General features: G+C 37.3%; 1 protein-coding gene across 10 annotated transcripts in view; it reads left to right on the forward strand.

Moving 5' to 3' along the window:
• STK38L (serine/threonine kinase 38 like) overlaps positions 1-24,423 on the forward strand; it is a 79,679-nt gene that overhangs the window by 43,127 nt on the left and 12,129 nt on the right. For 6 of the 10 annotated variants that reach the window (XM_023643281.2, XM_070271098.1, XM_023643280.2 and 3 more), the window contains 4 exons: positions 8,389-8,533; positions 12,470-12,521; positions 17,930-18,052; positions 18,285-18,368. In XM_023643281.2, coding sequence (XP_023499049.1) covers positions 8,400-8,533; positions 12,470-12,521; positions 17,930-18,052; positions 18,285-18,368 — 393 coding nt within the window. In that variant the 5' untranslated portion in view covers positions 8,389-8,399. Of the gene's footprint in view, positions 1-1,694; positions 1,861-8,388; positions 8,534-12,469; positions 12,522-15,842; positions 16,139-17,929; positions 18,053-18,284; positions 18,369-24,423 lie in introns of all 10 variants that reach the window. The other 4 variants (XM_070271097.1, XM_070271100.1, XM_070271101.1 and 1 more) reach the window with 2 other exon arrangements.

Here is a 24,423-nt window from a genome sequence, read left to right on the forward strand (position 1 = left end):
ACAAGATCCAATGATGTGCTGTCTATAAGAGATCACTTTAACTTTAAGGGGACACATAGACTGAGAGTCAAGAGATAGAAGTTATTTCAAGCAAATGGTAACCGAAGAAAGCAGGAGTAGTTATACTTATATCAGACAAAATAGACTTTAAGATAAAATAGTCAAAAAAGACAAAGAAGGTCATATAATGATAAAGGAGTCAATTCATCAAGAAGAAATTACAATTGTAAATAATTATGCACCCAGCATCAAAATACCTAATAAATAAAGCAAATACTAACAGAACTAAAGGGGAAAATAAACACCTGCACAATAATAGTTGGGGACCTTAATACTCCCTCTCAATAATGGATAGATCATTCAGACAGAGTAACACTGTAGGACCTATCAGACAAAAACAGAACATCCCATCCAACAGCAGCAGAATACACATTCTTCTCAAGTACACATGATCTCTCTAGATCATGATCTAGGCCACAAGACAAGTCTCAGCAAATTCAAGAAGATAGGAATTACGTAAGTTATATTTTCTGACCACAATGATGTGAAACTAGAAATCAAAGGAGGAAAGCTGTAAAATTCACAAATACATGAAAATACACTCCTGAGTAACCAGTGGATCAAAGAAGAAATCAAAAGAGAAATTTAATAAGAGATGGAACAATGAAAATAGAAACCTAACATACCAAAACTTAGGGGATGCAGCAAAGGCAATTCTAAGAGGGAAGTTTATAGTGATAAATGCATACATTAAGAAAAAGAAAGATCTCAAATAAACAACTTAACTTTACACCTCAAGGAACTAGAAAAAGAACAAACTAAGCCCAGAGTTAGCAGAAGGAAAGGAAATAATAAAGATCAGAGCAGAAATAAATGAAATAGAGAATAGGAAAACATTAGAAAAGATTAACAAAACTGAGTTTGCTCTTTGAAAAGATAAACAAAATTGAGAAACCTTTTGCTAGACCAAGAAAAAAAGAGGACCCACATAAATAAAATTATAAATGAAAAAGGAGATAATACAACTGATACCACAGAAATAGAACAGATCGTAAGAGACTACCATGAACAATTATATGCCAACAAATTGGACAACCTAGAACAAATGTATAAATTCCTACAAACATATAACTACCAAGACCAAATCCTGAAGAAATTGAAAATCTGAACAGACCAATAATGAGTAAGGAAATTGAATCAGTAATAAAAAAATCTTCCCAACAAAGAAAAGCTCAGAACCAGGCATTACTATTCAAAATATACAGGGAACTCTCACAACTCAGTAGCAAAAAATCAAATAGTCTGGTTTTAAAAAATGTGTAAAGTACCTAAATAAACATTTTTCCAAAGAACATGTTCAAATGACCAACAGGTACGTGAAAAGATTCTCAACATCACTAATCATCAGGGAAATGCAAATCAAAACCACAATGAGATATCACTTCACACCTGTTAGAATGGGTATTATCAAAAAGACAAGAGATACCAAATGTTGGTGAGGATGTGGAGAAATGGGAACTCTTGTATGCCATTGGTGGGAATGTAAATTGGTGCAACCACTGTGGAAAACAGTATGGAGGTTCCTCAAAAATTTAAAAATAGAACTGCCGTATATGATCCAGCAGTTCCGCTTCTGGGTATCTATTCAAAGTATTCATCTGACTGTTTTTCTTGCTCTGCAAATTGTACCTCAGGGAATAAAGAAGCTGTGGCTGCTCCGTCATTAGGGAACCAGCATATACAGTATGACACCTGAGGATCTGTTGTAGCCTAGGGCATTATGATTTCAACTACAGTCATGCACTGAATGACAACGTTTCAGTCAACAATGGACCACATATATGGTGATGGTTCCATAAGGTTAGTACCATATGGCCTAGGTTTGTAGTAGGCTATACCATCTAGGTTTGTGTAAGTACTATAGGAGAGGAAGAAATTTTTCTCTACCCTACTAGGTTCTTCTGGCTGGTTTAAGAATTAAATTGACATGAGACATTAACAGGATAAAAACAAAAGTTTAATAACATGGATACATGGGAGAAACCCAGGAAAACTGAGTAACTTGCTAAAATAGCTGAAGCCCTCACCTTAAATATCATCCTGAGTTAAAGACAAAAGAAGATACTGGGGGTGGGGAGAGTCAGAGACTTCAGAGTGAAGGAAGGCAAGTCACAGAAGGTGCAAAGGAGCAAACTTTTGGAAAACAAATGTTTGGGCACACAGAAACAGAACAACACAGAGGGGAGCCCAACAAATAGGCTTCTCTAGGTTCCTCCCTGTCTACCACCTAGTTCATGTTATGCTAAGGTGATATCTCCCTTCCTGAGACTTCCTGAGAATTCAGGTTCTTTTATCTGAATTCTTTTAGGCAGTTAAGGGGTAGGTAACAAGAAAAACTTTCGAGTCTTTTGTTTCTTAAAAATTATCAGCCTAAAATAATCTTCTGTTAAGGAGACACATTTGGGGTGGCAAATTTTGTTCCCCTTCAGTATACTCTGTGATGTTCGTACAATGATAGAGCCTAATGACATATTTCTCAGAACACATCTCTGTCATTAAACGACGTGATTGTAATGATGAATCTGGGAAAATTTTTATACTCCAAGGCAGTATGGTAGCATTAAGGATGTGCTTTTCTCTGAAATGTAGTGTGTGAAAACTAAGGTGAAATCACCAGTTAAATAGTGTGTTTTACCAGTCAGGTAAGGCAGTTCTGTTTTCCTACTTTTGAAGTTTGATGGTAAATGGTTGGAGACACTACATGTATTTATAGATGGCCTGAGTGCCAGATTCGTTATCTCCTTTCCCCAGGCTTGATAAACGAAAGAATGTTGGACTTAACTATTGGTAGTGTCTCCGTTAATGAATAGGGGAGTCTGGAGAAAACACGTGAACAGGAAATTCAAGGGCACCTAGTGTTTTTTTTTTATCAGTCCAGGAATTCTAGACTTGCAAATTGTATCCTGTTCTTTTTCTGGCTAAAGAAAGGGCTTTAATAAAAGACAAAGAACAGTGCTAAATCCATTAGAGGAATAAATTTGCAGTATAATAAGTGCCAGTCATTGAGATCACTCTTTGTAATAATTTGGTCACTTTTGTCTTAGGTTTTTTTTAATTTGAAATTTTTAAAGTCTATTTGTGTCTGGTTAGAGGGAAATAATTTTTACTTGTTTTTTAAGCTAATCTCTAAAAGATATTATTTAGTCAAGAGAAAGGGTAGGATTTTTGGCATTTTCTGCAGTTGTATCTTGAGTTTCAAGTAGGATTTGTTTCTGCAGGTTAACATAAAACTAAATGATGCTGTAGTTTTTAATCCAAAGGAAAGTATTATATGTAAAACAAATGTGATTTAAAATTCATTACATTTGAGTTCAGTTACTCGGCATCATTTACAGAATGCCTACTGTGTGCTCAGCACTTTGCCAGGTGCTGTAATACTTTCATTACAAAGATGGGTAGACATAGGTTTTGCTCTGATTTGGTTTTTTAAATAAGGCATACGAACTTGCCTTATGTATAACTAGAGTGGAAAGAACATAATAATCATGATTAAATGATATAGTATCTGCAGATTGTTTTTTATTACTTGATATCCACTTCTGGATTTTGGAGTTAAATGCCTTACATCTTCTTATGATGGGAGAAACCTGATCTTCTGTTTACCCCTCTTTTATAAAGACTTCAGGTTCATAAATTTTTATTAAAACCACTTCATATTTATTTCTATACTGTTAATGCAAACAATCTCTGTTGTTTGGAGTTGTTTTGAATTCCCTAACATTTTTTTATGTTTCATAAAAATTTCCCCCAAAGTTTTGCTCAGTATTATTTCAGCTCACTTCTATGCCCCCAAGTTTGCTTCATTCTGGGAAAGCCCCATCAGCAGCAGAGCTTAATATTGGCCATTTCCAGCCACTTTAAAGTGGCAAGATAGTGACCAGAATTTTTTTTTAAGCTTCCACCTTATCCTGATGCCGTTAAACGTTTAAATTGAGTAACAGTTCTCTGTTTTGATGCCAGACTCACCAAGCAATCTTCTGATCCTAATTAAGGCTTTACATCTAGCTTGCCTACAAGGACAGAATGCATTTGCTAGAAGATGCACGTATCTGTTCCTAGTTACTCAGTTTCTTATTGTGTAAATCAATAAATTGCCATTATGTCTTATATTATCAGTCTCTTGTGAACTTTGTTAGGATAATAAAGTAGCTTCCAGAATTTGATTGCCCTGGCACACCAGCAACTGAAAGCCAGACCTTGCACCTTGGCAGACTGAGCAGAGCAGCCTGTTCTATGAGGCTCTTGGCAGCCAGTCAGCTCCCTTCCAAGGCCGCACCCTGAGTTCATCATACGTCTTTCTTTCTGACTTCCACAAGCATTGCTTATGTATTAGTTCTTTGTGCTTTTTTCAAGAGGCATTATAAAAGCTGTTGTTTGTTTTTTCACCATTCACTTTTTGAAAGGAAAATATAGACCTTGGACAACTGTGGTTGGATCTTGACCTGTTTTCCTTTTTTTTGGTTAGTGCCATCCAGTTGATTCCAACTCCTGGTGACCCTGTGTACAGCAGAGCTGAGCCCTGCCCGATGTCGTTGCACCAGCCTCTCACCTTCCGGTGCTATATCAGACAATGCTCCATTGCTAGTCATAGGATTTTCATGAATCCTTTCATTTTGGAAGAGCATGGCCGGGTCCTTCTTCCTAGTCTCTCTTAGTCTGGAAGCTCTGCTGAAACCTGTCCACCGTGGGTGACCTGCTGGTATTTGTAATACCAGTGGCATAGCTTTCAGCATCACAGCAACATGCAGCTGCCACAGGATAACAACCGACAGACGGGTGGTGTGGTTCCCTGACCGGGAAATGGACCCAGGCCACAGTGATAACACTGTTGAGTCGTAACCACTAGCCCACCAGGGTGAGCTTTTTTTTCCTTTTAGGAACTGGCAAACCAATTTGAAAGTTCTCTATCAGCTACAGATCTTCTGGACAAATCAGAAAGCACTCTGAAATCCCTAAGTATTGCTCTTTCTTGGAGCTTCTAAGTTCCGGCCCCCCCCCCCCCCCCCGTTGTTTGTTGAAAAGAAGAAGCAGGCACTTTTTTACTAGTGTTTGAAGAGAATTATCTATGAACTTAAATTTTATGTGCCTAAAGGAGGCTCCCTAGAATACTGCTGTAGGTTGTACCTATCCCCTTTGAGTATTTAGGATGCATATTAAAGATTCCGGGAAGTCTTGTAATAAGAAACTTGTTGAACTTTGTGTAATCTGGATTTCCTAAATTTATTTGAATTCCCCAACTTCCGGTCTATCCTCTGCAGCTCCCCCCACCACCCCCCTCCTCAAATCCCAATTAACAAACATGATTTGGGATGTCTGCTGTATACCACCCCTGTTCTATTTTTTCTTCTTTGACTTTTCTGCATCTGATCCTGAAACATAGAACATGAACCCAGTAATTCTAAGATTTCCAAAAATGGTTTGGTAGCATTGCCTAAAATAGCATTCCAAGAACAGCTTAGTGCTTGAAAATCATTTGGCCATGATAATTCTCGAGTTTCAATTATTTTTATTATTTACTTTTAAAAATGATATTTGTTATTATTAAAGCATTTAGCACATTTAAAAATATTAAACAAGGTGCCTAAAATAATGTCTTACATTTGTATAAGACATTGTGGCTTTGCTATGTATTATCTCAAATAGCCTTAGACTGTGCCTGTGAACTAGGCAGAGCCAATATTATAATCTTTGGGGGGAAAATGACTTAAGTTCAGAGTGTCCTGGTGATTTGAATAAGACCATGGGTCAATTAACAGCAGGGCCTGGATTAGATTTCTAAATTTATGACTCCTAGGTTCAGTAATTTATTTTTCCATAGTTGCTTATTAGCCAGCCTTTATGGAGTACTTTACTTTTGCTAATTCTTTCAGCTCTTCCCCCACCCCACATTTCACGGGTTGATTCATTCATTCATTATTGCCTCCTGTGTGTCAGATACAGTGCTATTGTGGTGAATACTCAAAAATGAATCAGGAAAAGTTGTTGCGCAGAGACAAATGGAGTGAGAAGCACCGGTACCTGGGCTATGTTGGTACAAATGCTAGAGAACACGCATGAAAGAATGCCAAATGTATGTCTCTTCTGGGAGGGAATGTTAGAGAAGTCATCCCAGTAAGACTTCAGCCAAACTGGGCTTAAAGGATCAGCAGGGTTCCTGCAGAGAGTACAGGACATAACTGATTCGAGGGTAGGTCGTGTGAGGACTGGGAGGCATGAAAGAGCCAAGGATCTTGGGAGAAGAGTGAGTGGCGAGGCTGGGCAGCAGATAAGGCCATGGAGACAAGTTGGAGAGAGTTCTTGGAGCTGGAGTCCTGACTCCGCAGCTCACTAGCTATGCGGCTTTTCTAAGCTTTAGTTCCTTACCTTACAGGGCTGTTGGGAGGACGAAATGCAGTCGTGCTTAGGAAGTGTCACTATCTTAAATCCACAGGAGAAAAAAAAAAATCAATGAATAAAATATCATAAAACTCCTGGTAAATACCAGCACTCAGTGTGTGTGAGTTGTCTTTATTTATCACGCTAATTTGTTTTGCTATAGGCAGTGAGGAGACATGAATGACTTTAAACAAATGATATGATCTGCTTCTTGTTATAAAAAGATTTAGAGTAGTTAGCAGAGGAACAAGTCTATGATGTTAAAATAATAGATTCAGTTTTAGACATAATGAGTTTGAGACTTACGGAGCACACTGAGGTAGAAACCCAATTAAGATGACAGTGGAACTGGGAGTTTGCCATAGTTAAATTGTTTACTTTCAGCCTATACTTGACTTGCTTGACATTGTAGAACAAGAAAGGTCTTTTGGTTCATTCCATTATCCCTGGAGTCTAGTCCAGCTTAGGTCCGTATACAGGGGTCTGTATTTTCATGTAATTTAGGAGAAGTGGGTGTTGGGGAGTAGGTGGCAGGTTTGAGTGCAATGTTGGATGCACACTCTTGACAATCTGGATCTTCTCTAGAATGGTGTGTTATGATCCACATCCAGATAAGCAAAAACCTGTTTATAATATATGGAACGTTTCTAGGTTTTTTGGCCCAGATGTAGACTGTGGTAGGCAAGTCTCTTAGGGTCACTGCCCACCTATAACAGCCACCAGAGTTCAGTCTGTCACCCTATGAAGCAGCCATTTTGCCACATTCCTTATCTTATCTAATTGTCCAGATTATCTTCTTCAAACCAGTACTTCATTTGGCTGGCCCAGTGGTTTTTAAAAGTTGGCGCTTGAATGGCTGTAAGTAAACATACATGTCCAGTTAAGGCCACAAAGTTTCTCTCTTGTCACCTGGCTTGATTAATACATTTGTGTTTTCTGCCTGGTTCCTATAGGTGTTTGAGTGTCATTTGAAAATGAAATGGACCTCATAGTCTGGAGAAATGTACTGGACCTTGTTATAGCACTATCTGAAATAGCATGGAATCAGAATGAAATAGGACAGCCATGAACTCCATCTAAAGGGCTTGTTTCTAAAAGCAGTTTTCCCCTAAAACATATACTCACTGGGGCCGGCCCTGTGGCCAAGTGGTTAAGTTTGAGCGCTCCACTACGGCGGCCCAAGGTTTTGCTAGTTCGGATCCTGGGTGAGGACATGGCACCACTCATCAGGCCATGCTGAGGCTCATGTCCCACATAGCACAACCAGAAGGACCTACAACTAGGAAATACAAACTGTCTATTGGGGGGCTTTGAGGAGAAGAAAAAGGAAAAAAAGGTGATTGACAAATGTTAGCTCAGGTGCCAATCTTAAAAAAAAAAGCACACAGTTCAGTGGCATTTATAAAATAAAATAAAAAAATAAAACATGTACTCATAAGAACTGCCGTAAACTGATATTTATGTGCGTATTTGATGCAACACTTCATGTTTCATAGAAATTATATGGCAGAAGCTGCTTCTTACTATTTAAACTACAGTAATTCTTAGGAGACTAACATGTATTGGGGACATAAGTATTGGCAAAATCTTATGGATTTTATTTAGTAATCAGTAAAACAACAAAATAGATTGACCTGTTCTTGTTTTGAATGCATGTTGACTATGACCTTTTGTATATAAGTGTGTCCATACTGTGTGTGGACTGCCACTGCTGCTGCTTTACTGTTACTCACCCCTGGTTTTGCCAGCACAAAGTTACACTATTCCCAAAGCAATAGAAATTGTCTTTCTCTTTCTTTACTAGCATTGTGTTATTTATAATGTGAAAGACTTAGATGTCTTAACTGTTAGGGTAGAATTTTACTTAGTAGAAATTCAACCATTTCCAGAGTTTGTTATAATGGATAGAAAGTTTTTTTCTACTGAATAATTTGTGTTTATATGTTGTTTCAGTTTCTGTTACTATGGCAATGACGGCAGGGACTACAACCACCTTTCCTATGAGCAACCATACCCGGGAAAGAGTGACTGTGGCCAAGCTCACATTGGAGAATTTTTACAGCAACCTAATTTTACAGCATGAAGAGAGAGAAACCAGGTATAGTAAAGGCTAGTCAAAATTTTCTGTTTAGTTACATAAGCTGTTATGCTGCAAGTGGGGTGTAAACATGTTGTCCATTAATAATATAAATCTTGTGGATTCCTGTATGCTGCTTTTAAGTTTCCTATACTGACAGTGTACCTAGTTACTTGTTTTATTTTCACAGAATAGTTTCTTGTCCTGTACACCCATATACTTATATCACATGTCAATTGATGTTTTAAACAAAATGTTTGCAACCATGAAATTATGATATACTTTATACTTTCTTTTAGAGGGTGCTTTATGAATAACTGACTTTAATCCAAAAGCATTTATAGTGTTGTGTATATGTAAGTGGGAATGGAAGAATAAAAAATGAATGCATGTTATTTTGCCTTCAGGAAACTTACAGTAAGGAAGATAACGCATGTAAATATTACATGAAAGAGTAAAAAGTATCGCTAAGAGAAGGACAAAGAAGGGAGAGATTGCTTTTGCTAAGGCAACTGAGAGGGCTTCATAAAGGGTAGTCCCATTGAAACAGGGCTCCAAAGGAAGAGTACTATTTATACATGCATCAGAGGGAGAAGAAAGAGGCCAAAGAACAGGAGGAAGGATGTTAGAGACAGAAGAACTCACCTTCAGTGCTAGCTCAGGCAGTGTCCAATCTGGCTCCAGCTGGATTTCACCATTTCCTGGGAGCCTTAGATGCTTTACTGTAGCTGTTCTCATGGTAGTAGGAGTCTTTGAAGATTTTTGAACAGAAGAATTAAATGATCACAGGTGTCTCTCTAGAAGAGTATTTTAGTTGTGACGTATAGAATGGACTGTGGGAGGAGGGATTAGAAACAGGAATGGCTAGTGATGTAGTCAGACAAATGGAAAGGAGGCTTGAATTAGGATTGTGACAACAACAATGGAGAAGAACTGATGAGTGAGAAAAATTGACAAATCGTGGCAACTGGCCAAATATGAAATATAAGGGAAATAAGTCAATACCAGCTCCGAAATGTCATGCCTGGGCAAACAGAGAGTGGTGCAACTCAGTGAAATTGGACTCAAGAAGAAGAATCAGGTTTTTGGACTTAATTTTGGACAGGTCTAACTGCAGATTAGACATAGCTGAGGAGAGAATTAGAACTAGAAAATTAAAACTTACGCAGTTATTCAGAAGTCAACCTAGAGAGACAGAGCAGGAAAATATGGAACAGTTAAGAAACATGGAGCATAGTGAGAAGAGCTAACATATCTTTAATCAGAGTTCCTAAAGGAAGAGAGGAGAGAGAATGGAGCAGAGGCAAGCTAATACTAAGAGGTCACCATCAGCAGAAATTTCAAAAGATTCAATTTAGGCAGAAGGAGAGTGATCACAAACAGAAGATCTAAATGTAAATACATGGATAAATCTCAACAACAATTGACTGTATAAAAACCACAATAAAAATTATAATATCTTATGCATTTTAAAAAGTAGAATTAAAATATTTTGCTATAGTAGACTATCAGGAGGGAAGTAATTGGAATTAAAGTATTCTTAGAGATCTTTGTATCTCTAAGGACAGAAATATAACATAGGGTGGTGAAGATTGATTAATTTCAGACTTTGACAAATTAAGTGTCCATGTTATCATTCCTAAGGCAGCCAGTAAAAGAATGAAAATAGAGTTTGTAACTTCCACACTAGTAGAAGGAAATAAATGGAATGAGAAAAAAAAGTCAGTTCAAAAGAAAGCAAGAGAAAAAGAAAAACTGAAATACCAAAAAGTAGATAAAAATAGAAAGCACAAAATAAGTTAGAAATAAATCCAGATGTATAAGTAATTACACTAATTGTAATGTAATGGAAGTCTCTGTAAGTGATCAGATCATTAAGGAGAGTGAACAAAATAGAAGAGAACGCAGGAAAGAGAGACCTGTATTTTCTCAGCAGGCAGGCACTGAAGTTATTCGTCAGAATTGTAAAGGTTCATTGTCTTTTCTTGCTGAAACCTTAAAGTAGCACAGTTTTGCCCTCTATTTCCAAACAAGGTAAAGTAAGAATAAAAGTATCTCCTGTTATTTTAAAATAAAGCAGCCTCAGCTTGATGGTGCCATGAAAGTCATATTAAACAGCTCATATTTTCTTAAAAACTTATACTTTAAGAAAACGTCATGAATTTTAAGGCTTAACTGATCAGCTAAATACATAAGCCAAATAAAATGCCAATCAGAACAAAATGTCAGAGCATTAAATGGAGGAAAATTGTTTTTTAAAAAGGTACAAGAGGGGCTGACCTGGTGGCCCAGTGGTTAAGTTCGGCATGCTCCACTTCACTGACCTGGGTTCGGTTCCTGGGCGTGGACCTACACCACTTGTTGGCAGCCATGCTGTGGCAGTGACCCACATACAAAATAGAGGAAGATTTGCATAGATGTTAGCTCAGGGTGAATCTTCCTCAGCAAAAACCAAAAACCAAAACCAAAAACAAGTAAGTAAAAAGGCACAAGAGAAGTCATAGGTCTTCCCCTTTACATTTGGTGGAAACAGATAAAAGTTACTGCCTCTCTCCCGAGAATGAGGGGATGATTTCATGAGGTGTTAGTCTTGGCAAGGATTGAGGAAAGCCGGCAGTCGAGATCTGACAGGATAAAGTTGCTTGTGTATTGATAGTCTCTCCCAGATTAATGTTGCTCTTACTCTTTGGATTCTTTCTGCAGAGAAGAAAACTCAAAATCATTCAGTGAGCAGCTCTGCAGTGCCCAGAGGTGCATGATGGCAGGCACAGAACCCAGTGTTAGGAGCTTATTCCGTCTAAGGGTTGGTCCGAGGGGAATAATGTGAAAACAAAAGATAAAAAGCAGTGAGATAAGCACCTAGGTGCCCTCAAATGCTGAGGAGGTGGGTGGAGAATATGTTATTAGGCCTCATCTTCTCCACTGGGGTGCTGGTGTGTGAACAGGCTTTAGATATTTTTGTTATGAATTTTCCATAAGAAATAAAAAGAAGTGATCTTAATAATAGATTAGGAAAGAGCTTACCTTTGGACATATCGTCATAAATAACAAATACCAAAAGATGTGTATGATGGTTTCAATCCTTAAACCCATATGGATAAATCCCGGAAAGTGTCTTATTCTAACATACTCCAAAACTAATTAGGAAGGGCTCTCCCAGGCTTATCTCTAGGAAAAACCAATACAATACAAATAAAATACTTAACATTCACTTGGAAATGAGTTGCAAAATTCGAAGCACAACCATCTCTGTAGTTACTAGTTATTTCACTTATCCCGCCCCTCCTCCCCAGCCCCACAGGGCTTAGCTTAACTAATTTCAAGGGTACCATTGTGAAGTAATGAATAACTCAACTTGGCTGTACCTAGAGAAGCAAATGTTCTGGTAGTTAATAGGTTATTTTTATATACATATATGACTTTCCAATTTTCAAGAATTAGAGTAACATACACTCAATTACATTGAATCTCTCTCCTTGATTAATTGGGAAATCAAGCTTAGACTTTAAGTGAGGGACTTAGATAATTTCTTTTAGCTAATGAATGTTAGAATCAGAATTCAAACAGGAACATCCACCTTAAAAGTTTATACTTTTAGACACTATATAGTGTTACCTTTATATACTTCTAATGTAAACATTGATTAAATGTTAATGGTTATGGTGGTTTGAACATCAATAACAGAGGTTTCCTTATTAGAACATTAGTCACCTTTGCCAGCAATTCATTTAGGCAACTTTAGAAGTAAGTTTTTCATGTGGCTAGTCTGAGAAAGCTAAATCTGGGTTGGCTATATATTTTGAGAAAGAAAACTATTCTTAGTGATTACTTTGATTCAACTTGAAAGTTTTTTTTAGCATAGCAAACTGAACTGGTAAACTTGAAAAAATGTAGATTTCTTAAATGGTAATTGTTAGGAATGTATTTAAAATTTAAATTATTTTTTCTTTTAAAAAGGCAGAAGAAATTAGAAGTGGCCATGGAAGAAGAAGGATTAGCAGATGAAGAGGTAACAGTGTTCGCTGTGACTGCAGTCAACACTACTGTGTTATGTCCTTGAAAAGTTGCTGAGAGAATGGATGTCAAATGTTCTTACTACAAAAAAAGGTTACGTGAGCTGATGGATGTGTTAACTAACCTGATTGTGGTAATCATTTCACAATACATGTGTGTATCAAATCATCACATTGTATACTTTAAATTTATACAACGTTATATGTTAATTATATCTCAGTAAAGCAGGGCAGGGGGGACGACTGTAATTGCTGTACAAAAGCAACCCCAGTGACTTTTGCATTTTTCAGACGATTTTATATCTTAGATATCAGATATCAGATGATTTTATAAATTCGATAATGTGGATTTCATCATATGAATATGGGCTTCTTATTGCTATGATGGATATCTTTAAAAGGAGGTAGGTTTTTTTAAAAAGAATTCCGAGAACGTTGATTTAATGAGCAGCATCTACAGTATGCTAGGTGTGTGGAACAGGAAAATAGGGCCCCAAGGAGAATCAATCAATTGCCAAATCTCAAATTTCTTTCCCAAATATTCCTTAAGACCATCCAGTTCTCTAGTCCAGTGCCACTGCCCTACTTTAAACTACCGTATATTTCACCAGAAGAATAACAGCCCCCGAGTGGTCTCTCTGTCTCTGATCTTAGCCCCACTCCCCAGCTCCAGTTTTTCTACACAATGAAACCATGTCACTCTTTTGCTAAATACTGTTCATTGGCTCCCAAGTACTCAGGATAAGGGCAGACTCTTTAACATTGGGGTACAAGACCCTTTACAGTGTGGCCTCTGCTTATCTCCCTCTGCCTCATCTCTTGTCACCCTACACCTGTGCTGACCCACAATATTGAATTACTTTAATTTCCACACTCTTGCCTATGGACCTTTTGACATGCTCCTTCTGCTGCTTGGAACTTCGTTACTCCTGTCCAACTCCCATTTTTCTTCAAGAGGCTTTAGGTCTCACTTAAGGCATTGCTTTCAGAAGGAAATCTTCCCTAATTTCTTGAGGTACTCCTCCTACATTCTGACATAACATTGTTCCTGTCCCTGGGGTAGCCTTAAAAATCATTTTCCCAGAGTAGAAACTCTATCTCTTATTCAGCATTACATCTCCAGAGCTGGCAGAGGGCTAGAATAAATGTTTGGTGAATAAGTGAACAATGGGTCTTTCCCTCAACGAGTTTATAGATTAGAAGGAAAGATTACATGTGTGTGTGTAAAAATATGTATACATGATAGAACATGTATACATATATGTATACATGTATGTAAAAATATGTGTGTATGATAGAACTGAAAATACAGAGATTTTCTTCCCCTAGTTCAAGGGGATCAGAAAAAGTTTCATGGAAGAGGTAGCAATTGATTTGAATCTTAAAAAGATAGAATTTAAATTAGAGCTGAGGTATGTATAAAATAATAGATATATGTATGCAGTAAAGGAAATAGCAAGGTAAGTTGACAGCACTTAATGGAAAACTAGGCTTGGAAAAGTTTACTAAGAAATATGTACTTTAGGGGCTGGCCCCGTGGCCGAGTGGTTAAGTTCCCGCGCTCCACTGCAGGCGGCCCAGTGTTTCGTTAGTTCGAATCCTGGGCGCGGACATGGTACTGCTCCGCTGAGGCAGCGTCCCACATGCCACAACTAGAGGGACCCACAACGAAGAATATACAACTATGTACCGGGGGCCTTTGGGGAGAAAAAGGAAAAAATAAAATCTTTAAAAAAAAAAAAGAAATATATACTTTATTTTCTATGCAATAGGGACATAACAGCCTAGATTAATTAGTTTGACAGTTTTCAACGATCAGAGAAGGATTTCTGTATTTAAAGAGCAGTCTTCAAATGATGATTTGAAATCAAACCATTCTCTAATCTTCCTCGCACCTTTCCTAGGACTGTACCCATGTTTTTATATTGGCAGTGTGTAAATCGAGTAACAAAATATTTTATGATTTATACCAAGGGTGGTTACTTTGTTAATCAGCTGACTCAATCCAGAAAACTCACATTATTTACATAAAATTACTGTAATAAATATTTTTAAAACATTTCATTTATGTTCTTTAAATTTTAAGGGAGAAAGGTAATGATTTAGATCTGTATTACAATCTGTAGAGAAAAAATAAGGCTGAGCACATCTTTCCTCATTTTTATTCATTAGTATTAATTTTCTTAGTAATAATATTATAATTATAATTGTATTAATATACATTATATATCATTATATTGATATAGAAATCTTATGCATAAGATCTTAATATGAAATCTAGAGAAGAGATTACAAAAACAGATGCCCAAGGGCCAAGTGGGTAACATAAATGAGAAGCTGGCCAGGTTGGCTTCACAATGATGTCTTAGGTTATGTTCTCTTGATCCAACATACTTTGGTTGCCTCCTCAACTCATAAGAATATTTTTTGCACTTCCACAAAGAAATAGATGCATTTTTTTTCCTTCTTCTAAAATATTTGATCCTCGCAATTTATCTTTTGATAAAGACATACCTCTTTTCACTTTACGGCAAGAAAACAAGAGCACCAGCCCAATGACACACTTCACCTGGTGACTGGCATCAGTGGTGGAGACCGTGACACAGTAGAGAACTGCTGCCCGTCTAAAGGGGACGGCCACTTTGCCCACTGTGGCTGAGATCCTCTTATTCATGAGATGCTAGAAATCTGGACTTTCATGTGAAATCACCTGCTTTTTGAAATAAAAGCAAGTAATTCAGATGTTTTGAAAACAACCTGCTGGCCAAATCAAATACATCTGTACGTTGAATACGCTTTGTAGCTTCTAGTTTGTGACCTCTGGTCTGCACCATGAAGTACTAACTACGCTTAGAGCTATTTCCTTTAATGCTTCTAAATGACTTTCGGAAAATGTGACATGATTTACCCCTAAAAATAGTTAGTGGCCCCTAATAACTGTTTATAAAACTTCTAGAATGTTTTTGTAAAGATATTTTAATTCCACAAAGGCTTAGTTTTAGGCCCCATGCTAGGTCCTTGACAATGTCAAATTCTATGAAATGTACATACTTTCTCAACCGTAATATAAAATATGTTGGAACTCTCTTTATGTGGGGTGGGTTTTTTAAAAATAAAATTTTTTAATAAAAATAGTCTAGTTTTTTAAATGAAAACTAGTATTCATCCTTAACATTCTATAATAGAAAAGTATTTGTGAAAGTCATTTGTGAAAACTAAACCATGTAATGTAGCCATGTAGAGCATATATACTGAGATGAACTTGCTAGCTGAGCCCTTTCACATTTCAGAACTTCTGTGTACACTGTCTCATACAGAAACTGAGCACCCTGCAGATGGAGAGTTTGAGGAACACCCGTTTAAAAGGGAATGGAGAAAGGAACAAGACGATGTATTTTTAGTTTCATCTTACTTAAGATAATCCTATCAAACATGGGATATTATTTGCTCTAATGGAAAACCAAAGTAGACAAGTTTAAGATGCACAGGAGAGCCATGAAACGTGAAGCCTGTCCCCAGAGGGTTGTTAGCCTCTTTGGAGAAGATAAGGGTGCAATGACCACAAAAATGTTGTTTGCTTTTCAAGGCAACTTAATCTACATAAGTCATGAGCGTATGTATCAGCATGCTTTTTTTCATCAACTTTTTAAAATGCTGTCTTTCTTCAGCTCCCTCTGGACTGCAACACTGATTTTAAGACTAATATCACTGAATAGGGTTTTTAAAAGTAATGTAACAATGTTATAGGTGACTTCCCATTTTTGTAGAATTATGTGTTCCATACACTTGTCGATTCTCCCTTTTTGCCATTAAATAGCTGTGCCCAAAACTACATAAACATTGTTTACTTGCTGCGTTATATGACTTATCAGATATTAAGGAACATTGTTTTCTTTACCTGCCTCTCTGTTGATTTTGAGCACAATTTATGAAACTAGGTAATGAGAGCATCTTTTCCATTCAGATTAGACAAGTTTTTGACACTATATCAACCTTTGCTCTGTTTTGTAATCTAAAAACCAGAAATCCAGAATGTCTTTCAAAACTCTTATATTTATTCATCTATGTAATTAAGAAAACCCCCAAAACTGCTTTACTGCTTTGAAAGACATGACTATAGTGCCTCCATGTGGCCTTTTTTATTATAGTCAAAGTTTAAAACAAGCTCCTTTTTGGGCCTTTTGTTTTACTAGTAATTCAGTTGTTTTTTTAATCATTCAAAAGGCATTTTTGAACAAAAAAACAATCATCTTGTTTCCACCATTGATGTGTCTGTGTGTAGCTTCATTTAGCTGTTTAAAGACGTTTAAATTGAAGACATAATTTCTTGATTTCTTCCTCTTAGATTAACTTCGTTAGAAGTATCAGAATTCCGTTGCATTGATGATACACATTTACCTGTTTATAACTAACTAATAGTCCACCCATAGCCTTTTTAAAACAGATGTACACAGCGTGAAAGGACTATTCAGTGGGTATACCTTGAGCTGCATCTGAGGAGCAATGTTACTGAGCTGTTATGGTCATTTTGACTTGTCTTCCTTCCCCTTAGAACTTGGAACCCGATCAACTGGAAGCTTGATAGGGTTCACTTGAAGATGAACAGGAGTTTATTTATTTTTTTTAATTTGTTTATTTCCTGCTGTGCTAGGAACTAACAGAATGTCACAAAACAGAATTTTGTTTGGTGAGGGGAAAAAATGAGGTTTAGAACAATGAAATAAATGCCTATTCCAAATGTAACCTAACCTTCAGGAATTTCATAATGTTTCTGACTAATGGTAGTTATTTTTTGTGATCTTTGGAGAACGAATTATGAAGTTCCTGACTTGAATATTTTAATGAATTCCTCATGTAATTATTAGTTTTTGCAATTTCATATTTTCAGGAAGTCGTATGCCAAGTCTCAAGCAGTTTATTAAGCTTTGTCCAAGAGTAAATTCTACCATAGTAAATAAATCTCTATGGAAACACTGCCATTGTATTAGTTTGGTGTCATAAGTCTCAGTAGTTTTGACAGAACAACCTTGGAAATTAGAGAATTGAAGCAAAGTAGGTTTCTGATAGTAAACATCATTATCATTTCTTAAAGTTTAACTTTTATTTATGAATTAAGTTAGCCTGTAGATAAAAGAATATGGTGAACTAGTTAAGATGAAATATTTAATGGACTCCACCTCAAGAATAAAGACATCAATTATTAAACATAAAAAATGTTTTCTTTAGATTGTTTTATTCTTTCCATGCTTAATAAATATTCAACTTGGGCAACTAAGTTATAGCACTAGTATATAATTATTTAAGATACTTTACCCCCATTTTTCTGTGTCTTATCTTTTGATACTATAGGCTTCCTTTGAAACAATGTGATTTTAAAATGATCCTTTTAAACTTTTTTTAATAGAAAAAATTACGCCGATCACAGCATGCTCGCAAGGAAACAGAGTTCCTGCGGCTCAAGAGGACCAGACTTGGCTTGGATGACTTTGAGTCTCTGAAAGTTATAGGAAGAGGAGCGTTTGGAGAGGTGTGCTTCCTTTTAAAAGTGACTGCTGTTGGAAATAGTTAAGACAGTTTAAAATATGTATTAAAATAGTTTAATGTATTAAAAGATGTTTTCAGATAGTTTAATTTTAGTAGAATTCCTCAAATACCAGCAAATTGCAGCACTGCTTTCTTTAAAGGCAGCTGCCTTTTGTTCCTAACTAAATAGTGGTGACTGTTTAACATTTATAATATGATCAGTTTTTACATTCTAGGTACGGCTGGTCCAGAAGAAAGATACAGGCCACATCTATGCGATGAAGATATTGAGAAAAGCTGATATGCTTGAGAAGGAACAGGTATGAGTTCTTAACACCTGTAGCCAAAGGAACATCCGCTGACTAGGTGTTAGAGTAAGCGTTAATGCTGGGATTTTTAAAAAGAAATTTACACATCTTAGTATATATTAATTTTTTGATAGCCTATTTCACTGTTTCTCAACTCTTACAGTTAAAATTTCTTCCGAATTTATAATCTAAATATGTACTGGTCTGTTCTGGCTGCCATAGTAAAATACCACAGACTAGGTAGCTTAAGCAACAGACATCTATTTTCTCACGGTCTGGAGGCTGGAAGTCCAAGGTCAGGGTTCAGGCAGGGCTTGGTTCCTGGTGAGGACTCTCTTCCTGCCTTGCAGGTGGCTGCCTTTCCCTGGTATGTGCACAGAGAGAGAGTGAGCTCTCTGGTGCCTCTTCTTATAAGGACACTAATCCCCGTCCCTGCCCCTCCCCCAATGACCTCACTGAACTTTAATTACTTCCTTAGAGGCCCCATCTCCAAATCTAGTCACACGGGGGGTTAGGGCATCACTGGAACTTGGGGGTGGGGTGGCGGGGGCACAAACATTTAGTCCATAACAAAATGCCTTCTTTTCTGACTTTAGTGAAAATAAAGGACAGTTCTCAGCACCCATTCCTATCACATATCAAATAAGCAGGACCATTCTGAGAATTTGCTGATTTTACGTATTTCCAAAATCTGTAACCACTCCAATTTCATACTCCGGGGCGCTCTCCATGTTTCCTGTGACTTATTGCAGTTTAGGGGGTGGCCATAAATCTGAAAACGTCAATGGTATTATGTGTTCATCTGACCCGTGTTTCAACCAGTCCAGGTAGACACTCTGGAGAGTGTCTAAATTGAATCCATATGCTAGTGATGGACTCAAGAATGGGGTTATAGAGGGAGATGGCACCTCTCTGTACCTAGTGGCTTATTTCAAGCTTTTTCGTCCCCACCTGAAGCTTACTTTGTTATTATAGCAACATAGTACCGATTTTTTATTTAAATATGGCCCACTTGAATTTTCACTGCATTCTTTTACTTTATTTCTATTTCCTTCATTCGACAAATATTTGTTGGTTCCATGTGATGTTTCAAATACTGTTCTAGGTTCTGGGAATATAGTGGTTAACAGGACAAACCTGATCCTCGCTCTTTTCTAGCAATGGGAAAAATGGGCAGGTGGCTATTTCAAATAATCATGATTGATAAGTACTGTAAAGGAAAATTTTACAAAAGGATAAAGTGATACAGATGATCTGGGTTTGGGAGGAGGAATTAGATCAGGGAATGTTTCTCTGAAGACACAATATTTGATGAGAGACTGAGTAATGAGAAAGAATGATGTATAAAGATATAGTAGAACAGAGATCTAGGTAGCAAATGCAGCAGCTCTGAGGCAAGAAGAATCTTAGCCTGCTGAAAGAAGCCATTTGTGGCTAGAATTAAGTGAGGGGAAGAGTGGTTAGAGATGAAATGGGAGAGGTAGGCAGGGACCAGATCACATAGGGCTTTGAAGGCCAAGATAGAGAGTTTGGATTTTATTCTAAATGCAATGGGAAGACAGTGTTTTGTTTAAACAGGACAGTGGCATGTCTGATGGATGCTTTACAAAGATGAATCAACCCCTTTGCTTGCTGATAGGAGGTACACAATTTAAAGTGGGGAAACCACCTGAGAGACTGTGGCAATTCCAGCCAGGATATGATTGTGGCTTAGACTAGGGTTACAACAGTCAAGCTGAAGAAAAGTCGAACAGGTTGAGTATATGTTTTAATAGAAGAGCCAGCAGTATTTTCTGTGATGTACTGTATGTTGGGGGGTGAGGTTAGTGAGGAAAAAAGGGGAGAATCAAGGATATTACCTAGAGTTTTACTTAGGAATGGGATGCGTGATGTGTCATTTTCTGATTTAGAAAAGACTGAGGTTTGGAGACAGTGGGAATCAAGAGTTCTCTTGGTGGCATATTAAGTTTGAGCTGCCTGTTAGATATCCAAGTAGATGTATTTAGTTGACAGTTGGCTAGAGTATGAGAAGTTTGACTAGAAATATAATTTGAAAGTCATCAATATATTGATAATATTTAAAGTAACGGGACAAGATTGCCTCAGGAACAAATACAGATAGAGAAGAAAAGAGGGCCTAGATCCAGGCCCTAGGGGACACAAGGCAGAGGAGAAACCATTTGAGGAGAGCAAGAGAGAACATCTAATCAGATAGTGGAAAACTGGAAGAACATGGTGTCTTGGAAACCAAGAGAAGAAAGTGTTTAAAGGAGATGGTGAGTGGTCAGCTATGTTGAATGCTGCTACGAGAGAGAGAGAGCAAGAGCAAGATAGGCCACTGGATGTCCTAATATGGAGATTTTGAATAACTTGGCAAGGACAGTTTCAGTGGATTAGAGGGCAGAAGCCTAATTGAAATGGTGGAAAAGAAAACGGGAAGCAAGAAATGGAGGAAGTGAGTGTTGATAAATCTTTTGTGTGAAGCGGAACAAAGAATAGGTTGGGAAGGTGAGATTTAGAGTCAAAACGAGGTTGTTTGTTTGTTTAAGAGAGGAAATGTTTCAATGATGTTTGGAAGAATCCATTAAAAAGAGAAAAATGGAGGCCGGCCCAGTGGTGTAGTGGTTAAGCTTGGGCACTCCCCTTTGGTGGCCCAGGGTTTGCCAGTTTGGATCCTGGGTGTGGACCTAGCACCGTTCATCAAGCCATGCTGAGGTGGCATCCCACACAGAAGAACTAGAAGGACCTACAACTAGGATATACAACTATGTACTGGGGCTTTGTGGAGAAAAAATAAAAAAGGGGAATGTTAGCAACAGATGTTAGCTCAGGGCCAATCTTCTTTACCAAAAAAAAGAAAGAGAGAGAAAAATTGAAGGTACAAGAGAGAGAGGGGAAATAATTACAGGAATACACTGGAAGATAGAAGAGTTGATCTTTGTTAGGAGTAGGGGCCTATTCATTAAAACAGGAGAGAAAAGCAGAGAAAATGGGAACAAATGCAGGGGGGTTGATCTGCACTGTAAGGTGCCAAGTTCCTCCCTGAGCACACATATGTGAGGTCGTCAGCTCAAAGTTAAGGAGGGATGGATGACTTGTTGGAGGTATAAGGAGAGAAGATTGTGAAATAGTTAGAACTATTGACTTGAAGTAGGGAAATATAGTTGAATGCGCACTGAGATTTGCAATCATGAATGTAAAGTGAAACCAGTTGGTAGAGTTGGTGATTTTTCTCTAGTAATGCTTAGTTGCTCAGGGGCATGATGGAATAGACAGAAATTTGGATTTAACTAGGGTTGGTGTTTTTCCAGGCAAATACAACAGAGAGAGGGAAGGACAAGGGAGTTCAAGGCATTTGCAAAAGAGTGATCCTAATGATGGAACTGAGACTGGCTAGAGAAAGAAATGAGTTTATGAGGAAAGTAATAGAGAAAAAGTGGTAGGGTCCATAGAATGGAAATTGAAGTATAAGAATAAGAAACCTGGAAGGATAAAGGGTGGAGATCAGAAACAGAGTTCCTTCAAATTGAGATTTTAGAGGAGGTACAATTACTGGTGATGAGAAGGACAAGAAGATTACCGTGGGTGGCTGAGATGTAGTGGAGGAAAAGATGAGTGGAGGTGAGGAAGACGTCAGGGAACTGTGTAGATAGGGTATTTGATGGTTCATCCTTATAGATGTTGAAATCCATCCATGAGTGGAAAGGATGGAAAGGGAATTGGTGAGCTGTGAGCTGAAGTCCTGAATGAGTGAGGGAGATTGACCAGGAATTCCATAAATGACAGCCATGAGGAAGGATGGTGGCTGATGTAGTCTCACAGCATGCACGTCAAAGGAGCTGGAGAGAAGGAACGTGTCACAGTGTTCAGAAGGAGCCATGAGAATGAGCAGGAAACCCACCTCTTCACCAAGCAACATGGGAGAGCAAAGCAGGCCATTCTTGAGAACTCACTCTGTTGGAAGACAGGACTCTCAGGAGACAGCCAGGTTTCAGTCAGGATGAGGAGGTGATGGGAACCATCCAGAGATGAGGTGATACAGGACTTTGTTGAAGACAGTCTGATTCCTGAGGGAAGAGATCTGGAAGGCAAGGATGGTGGAGATACTGAGTTGTTTTTGAGAATTACAGATATTGTTGGGAATAAGGGTCTGGGTCAAGATATGGAGCCTCAGAGACAAGGAGATAAACAGGACTCTAACTAAGCTGTAATAGGATTAGTCCTAGATGGGGTTTTAGAGGAAGGACAAGAGGCAGCAGTTAGTTCCAGCTGAAGCCTTTAGTTACTAGCTGCATGTGGCTACTGGGGTAGCTAGTCTGAATTGAGATATGCTATAAATGGAAAATAGACACCAAATTTTGAACACTTGGTACAAAAAAAAAGTGTAAAATATCTCAATAATTTTTATGTTGATTACATACTGAAATGATCACATTTTGGATGTGTGGGGTCATATAAAACTATATTATTAAAAACAATTTCACCTGTTTCTTTTTACTTTTTCTGTGGCTGCTAGAAAATTTTAAATTACATATGTGCCTTGCATTGTATTTCTGTTGGACAGCCCTGGTATAGAATATTTTGCCAGAAGTTGAAGAGCTTCTACCACTGTTCCTCTGCAGGGGCAATCTCACTGGGGCCCAACATCAACTCTATTTTGCATTTTGGGGTTGTTTTCCCGCTATAAAAATTTATCCTCATTTGTCACCATTCAATTTCATTTTAGAAAACCTTTTCATACTCAATCCTAACATGTCATTATTTTACGTTTTTATCACATTTACTTTAAATAATTTAAATTATTGCAAAATTAAGTAGCAATTTATTTCCCACTATTGTGATACCAGATTACTGTGGGTGCTACTTCCTAGCCTTGGGAAACATGCCCATTTTGAAAACATATCCTGTAATCTGGCTTTAAGATATTTAAAAATAATCAAGCCAAGTTTATGATGTAGCTGTTTTTCCTGACAACACGAGATGCAACATAAGCAGTTTAAGCTTTTTCCTGTGTCGTCTTAAAATGCTTTTGTAAAAGGCAATAGGTAAAAATTTTGATACCATTTCTCACTTTATGAAACATCAGAGAGAGAAAGTTTTTTGATGCCAGAAATAGTTTTCAACTTTTATTTTTGTGCTTTGAGCTGAGAGCATTTACTGTACCAGATAATAATACAGTAATCCCAAATATGATATTTTAAGCAGATCATATTTTATTATCATGAAAAGACTTACAAATCTATGTTCTCATGTGCTTTGGGCCAGAGTTCATGTGCACAGTAAATATAGCAAAAACATAAAATCAAATCTTATTATTAATCTTTGAAGAAAAAATATAGTAATGCAAAAGCAATTGAAAATCGATACCAACCCCACAAATTACTCAGTTTATGAAATTTTCCAGCCTATCAAGTGTCTAAATAATAGTATCCCTAGTAATTACGTGTCTGACAAAAGTCAGTAGCAAAACCCCAAAAAGTTACACTAATTTTTTGTAGATGACGATTGTCGATATTATAGGGGTAGTCTCTTATAACAAAATAATATAAAGTTATTATAAAGGTTTCTAATCTTAAAAAAAACAACCAAGAACCGACCCCGTGGCCAAGTGGTTAAGTTCTCGTGCTTCGCTTCGGCAGCTCAGAGTTTCGCCAGTTCAGATCCCGGGCACGGACCTAGCACCACTCCTCAGGCCATGCTGAGGCAGTGTCCCACATGCCACAACTAGAATGAGCCACAACTAAAATACACAACTATGTACTAGGGGCTTTGGGGAGAAGAAGGAAAAATAAAAAATAAAATCTTTAAAAAAACCCACAAAAAACAAATGGTTAAAGACCAAGTCAAGCTCTTTGTTTTACTATTAACAATTAAAAATAGTTTGCTGAAGACCCTGACTTTGTTATGTCAATCTATAGGGCATTGCTTACTACATTTAATTTTTTTTTAAGGTTTTTATTTTATTTATTTATTTTTAAAAATTTTTTATTAATTGCACTAACATTGGATTATAACATATAGCTTTCAGATGTACATCGTATACATTTAACTTTTAAAAGTCAGATCA

This window comes from Equus caballus, chromosome 6 (assembly GCF_041296265.1).
Source record: "Equus caballus isolate H_3958 breed thoroughbred chromosome 6, TB-T2T, whole genome shotgun sequence".
NCBI classification, from domain to species: Eukaryota; Metazoa; Chordata; class Mammalia; order Perissodactyla; family Equidae; genus Equus; species Equus caballus.